We start from the raw sequence: 4468 nt of genomic DNA on the forward strand, positions 1-4468 counted from the left end.
ACCATTGTCGAGACATGGCTTTGTGTGGTTGGAAAAATCACGAGAATAATTTTGAAGCAAAAAAATCACCAATGATTTGACTTCTCCAATACACTATATATTATAGGATTAATAGTAGAATAAAAAAGGTCACTCACTAGCATGCATGATCTGAAAAAAAATTGTACAAAATGTGAGAGAAAAGCTTCCACTGACCTTTAAGAGAAGATACTTTACATGTCTGGACAATTCTGAGTTACAGCATCTTTCAACAGGAATACAAATAAGAAGCAAAGCAGTCAAAGGATAATTTCACTCGCGCGTGATCGTATGATAGATGTATGAAACGACGTGATGATAAAAGATCAGGGGAGTGTGCTGACGGTCACCTGTAGCCAATGAAAAACCTTCCAGAATCCGATGCGCCAATAAAAGGATGAAGCATCTGAGAGTGAACTACCTGAGGTGATCCAGATCCAGAAGGACCATCATGAAGCTTTGCTTTCTCCTCATTGTGATGCTTGCATGTGAGTTTTTTTCTTCTCCAATTGCTTTCATATTTTCATTGGAAGAAGTTTTTTCGCCTGTGGGTAATTCATGAGATTATCTACAGAGGGAAAGTTAAGGGAAGGCTAGAAAATAAAATTTACTCTCTAAACTGTAGCTTCTTCCTTGTGTTTTAAACCCTTGGGTGATATCTAAAGTGGAAGTGGTCACTCTTCTTTCATTTCAGCTGCTGCATCAGGGGCCATCGAGAAGAGGATTGTTGGGGGTGTGTCCTGTAAGAAGGACCGACAGTACCATGTCCAGATAGAGTCTCTTCAGAAGGGGAAGTCCTGTGGAGGCTCTTTGATTAACACCCGCTGGGTCATTACTGCTTCTCACTGTGCACAACAGTAAGAATCCACTAGTTTCCTACAGAATATAGTTTCCATGTGTGTTCTGTGATAACCATTGATTCACTTTGGCATGAATACTGTAAAAATGATATTAGCACTAGTTAGAAATATGCAATAAACTAAGTGAAGCAGCTGCTGCCCATATGGGAACAAGTATCAGTAAGTCTCTGAACCCCAAACTGTTTCTGGGTGTTTAAATGCTTTCCTCACATTCTGAGCCACAGTGGGATATTTTTTTGTCTGCAATATAAAGTGGTGCATCTCTGTGGAAACACCACAATCATGGATAGAAGTAGGGAGAACTCAATAATGTGTTTTGTGCAGGATAACAAAGTTATAATGCCATAAATCAGAAAAAAAGAAAATACTGTTCAATTTCTTAAATTTTTTATTATCCAAAAATTGGAAAAAAAAAAAAAAACAGGAGTCATCATGAACGAATTATCATATGCTGCTTACAGTTCAGCTCAGTACAGATAGATTTTTATGAAATATAATAATTTTAAGCATATATTTGGTCAACTTTCTTTACCGAAGGGTACATCATAGATTATTAGCTCAAGGAACGTTAGAGATATCTGAGTTGATCAAGTTGCCAATTCTCTCTGCTGTAAAGTCGATTTTTAAAAAATAACATGCTTTCAAACCTGCCAAAGGATTTTGGGATTCAAATGGTTCAAAGGAAAACAATGGAACAGAATAACTGCATTTTTATATTTTTTGCACTATTTCCATTTTCACTGTATTTGTATTTTACAATACCTTGATCTCTTTCTTCGCAGGCTTGTCAAAGTGACACTTGGCTTGAACAACGATGTGTCATTTTTTACGAAGGCGTGGTCTTTCTTGAAAGGATCGTCCAAAAAATTAGAGCAAAACATTCAAATTAACCAGCAGTTTACCTACAAAGATGAGGAGGGGCGTGACCACGACATTATGCTCATAAAGCTGAACGAGGACATGTCCGCTAAACTCCCCACCATCAAGCTCCCACCTGTTGAGTGTCAAAGACCAGAGCCGAGTCAGCAGGTTGAAGTTGGAGGCTGGGGAGCCAAGACGGCTGATGTGACAAGTGAGGAACACTCAGAAACTTGATTCAGCATCTAAAAATAGAAGTTACTTTTCTCATGCTTTGCTTTAAATCCTCAGAGGCCAAAAAGCCCAGCAGTTTGAAGTGTGCCAGCACAGACATCACTGCGTGTGGTGAGAATGATAAACCTGATGATAAATACCACAGCGATGAATCCACCACCATGTGTGCCCATAAACCTGGTGTGGAGGCCTGCCATGTGAGCAAACCGTTTCATTTGATATTTGTTTCATTATCTACGTTATTTGCCTCAAACATGTAAGATGTAACATGTAAGACACCTCCGTCTGTGTCTCTGTCTTCCAGGGTGATGCAGGTTCAGCTGTGGAGTACAACAATGTCTTACATGGAATTATTGTAAGTGAGCCTGTTGATAAGTGTGCAAACCCCATTGTAATGCTGGATATCTGTTACTACAGGAAGTGGATCGATGAAACCATGCTCAAAAATCCATAAGAAAACCACAAAAGTCATGAATAAAGTTGATCAATCATAATAATCACTTCAGCTTTATGTAATTGAGTCGAATATAACACTAACAAGATAAGGGAGAAAGTGTGGTTAGACTGCAGATTGCTTGTTACTGGAAAACACAACTTAAGTGTCCATTTAGGACCATCCAAATCATTTCAAACATATGATTGTAAACTAAGAATTATATTTAAATACATATTTTCTGTTTGAGATTCTTCTGTAAAACAATTTTTCCCCCTATGAATAAAGAGATATAATTGACCAGAATTTGTGTGTTATCTGTTATCTCTTTAAAGTGTATTTGAATGTCAGATGTCAGATTTCCATAACAGTTTAACCACAAAACTCCACAGTTAAAGTTAGAGCCACTGACAAAAACACAGAACATAGCACTTCACTTTCTTCATGTATGTTAATCTAGCACTACTCAAGACATCAGCACCATTTATCTCAAGTCGCAATGAATACCTAAATAGAAATTCTCTCAGCATGCTTATAGTGGCTTTATTGTAACTTTGCAGTGGATTTTGTGTTTGTTTCAATTGTAATTATTGTTAAAGGTGCACTATCTTTTCGTGGCTTTAAATCCTAAATCTCCTTTCTTGCTCATTGTTAACCCACAATGTAACACTATAATAGTGTATCCCTCTGGATTAAACTGGAATTATTCAGCTGTGAAGTCACATGACAGCACAAGAAAACCCATATATTATATAAGACAGTATATTTCTTGTAGGACATACTTGTTCTTATATCCCTCCAATGCCAGAAAAGCACATATAATAAGCCAATTTCTGTTTTCTTTGCTCATGAGGTTGCTCAATTTACTGTCTGACAATGGTACTTGACAGTGCAATGACCATTTTTCTCCATACAGTGTACAGTATGCTCTGTATGCTCAAGAGAAATAAAGAAAACTTTGGATTTATTGGGTTTTCTGTCAGGGCTCCCTCCTCTGTCCCAGCTTCAGCCTCCACCTGACCTCCCTCATCCTCCCTCTCCCCCTCCTTCCTCCTATTCCTCTCTCCACCTTCCTGCTGCAGCTCAGCAGAGCTGCTCTGTCCAGCTGTTGTTCATCACCAATCACTCATTAACGGAACTCCGGTCAGCTGCGGTGCAGCACACCTGATGATCATCTCCACCATAAAAGCCGGCTGCACACTCCACACCCTGCCAGATAGTAAACTCTGCTCACGCAGTCAGTCGTCTCGCCTTGCACTTTGCTAAAGTTCTCCGTTAAAAAAATCCTTGCCTTGACTAGCTCTGTTTTTCCTGTTTAGCTCCGCTGACCCAGCTGCCCGGTTCCACTGGCTCTGCCCCCCCTCCCTCACTTTGGACCTGCTGCCTGCTCCTGGAACCCCGCGTCGTGGAGGGTCTGCCTGCCGTACTCCCCCCTCGGCTCTGGAAAACACCGTACATAAACTGAGTTTTTCTGTTTAGATTTTTTTTTCTTCAAAGAGTCATTTAGAGCACCCTAAACAGACATGATAATGTATTTCACTGAAAACATGAAGTTTTTTTTCCAATAAGGAGTTAGACACACAGTAAAGCCATGTGAGTCACTCAAGACTTGTGATAGCTGTAGCTTTTTGGTTATCTAGAATGTTTGTTTGAGGAGGGAAGGGGTGCAGATGGTTCTCTGGCATGAAAATCATCAGTGCCAGTACTGTTTGCTATGTAATAAAGCTCTCCAAAACCTTTCTGTTTCACAAAATCAAACTAGTGGCAGTTTATGCATGTTCCATGGATTTCATAGGTACATGCTTCACTCTGCACTTAGAAGATCAGTCTTTTTGAGAGGTTGTTTTCTGCCGGTTTCCATCTGATGCCATGCAGTACTCTAGCATAAGTTAGGTTCCTTAGTTAACTAAGGTACCACAATCTTTTCAGACTCATCAGTGTTTGGATTTGTTGCTTTGTTGCTGTAATTGTGTAAAGTCTTCACCTTACTACGTGGAGTGCCTTGGGATGACAGATGTTGGAAATACATCTGAATTGAACAGAAAAAACACACATGGACAAAAAG

The 4468-nt window shown here is 39.5% G+C and overlaps 1 protein-coding gene across 1 annotated transcript; it reads left to right on the forward strand.

Annotated features, from left to right (window-relative positions):
- The first annotated feature begins 134 nt into the window (after positions 1-134).
- LOC111576475 (kallikrein-14-like) lies at positions 135-2709 on the forward strand. The gene is made up of 5 exons (XM_023282161.3): positions 135-506; positions 713-875; positions 1661-1950; positions 2028-2167; positions 2275-2709. Exons 1-5 carry the CDS (start codon positions 470-472, stop codon positions 2422-2424), a joined length of 780 nt encoding a protein of 259 aa, XP_023137929.1. The 5' UTR covers positions 135-469; the 3' UTR covers positions 2425-2709.
- Positions 2710-4468: the final 1759 nt, after the last annotated feature.

This window comes from Amphiprion ocellaris, chromosome 6 (genome assembly GCF_022539595.1).
Source record: "Amphiprion ocellaris isolate individual 3 ecotype Okinawa chromosome 6, ASM2253959v1, whole genome shotgun sequence".
NCBI lineage: Eukaryota > Metazoa > Chordata > Actinopteri > Pomacentridae > Amphiprion > Amphiprion ocellaris.

Excerpts from the sequence above, each read along its gene's own strand:
- LOC111576475 (XM_023282161.3), top strand. The coding sequence starts at position 470 with ATGAAGCTTTGCTTTCTCCTCATTGTGATGCTTGCAT. Across the intron at positions 507-712 it reads CCTCATTGTGATGCTTGCAT|CTGCTGCATCAGGGGCCATC; the intron begins GTGAGTTTTTTT and ends CTTTCATTTCAG. Across the intron at positions 1,951-2,027 it reads CAAGACGGCTGATGTGACAA|AGGCCAAAAAGCCCAGCAGT; the intron begins GTGAGGAACACT and ends TTAAATCCTCAG.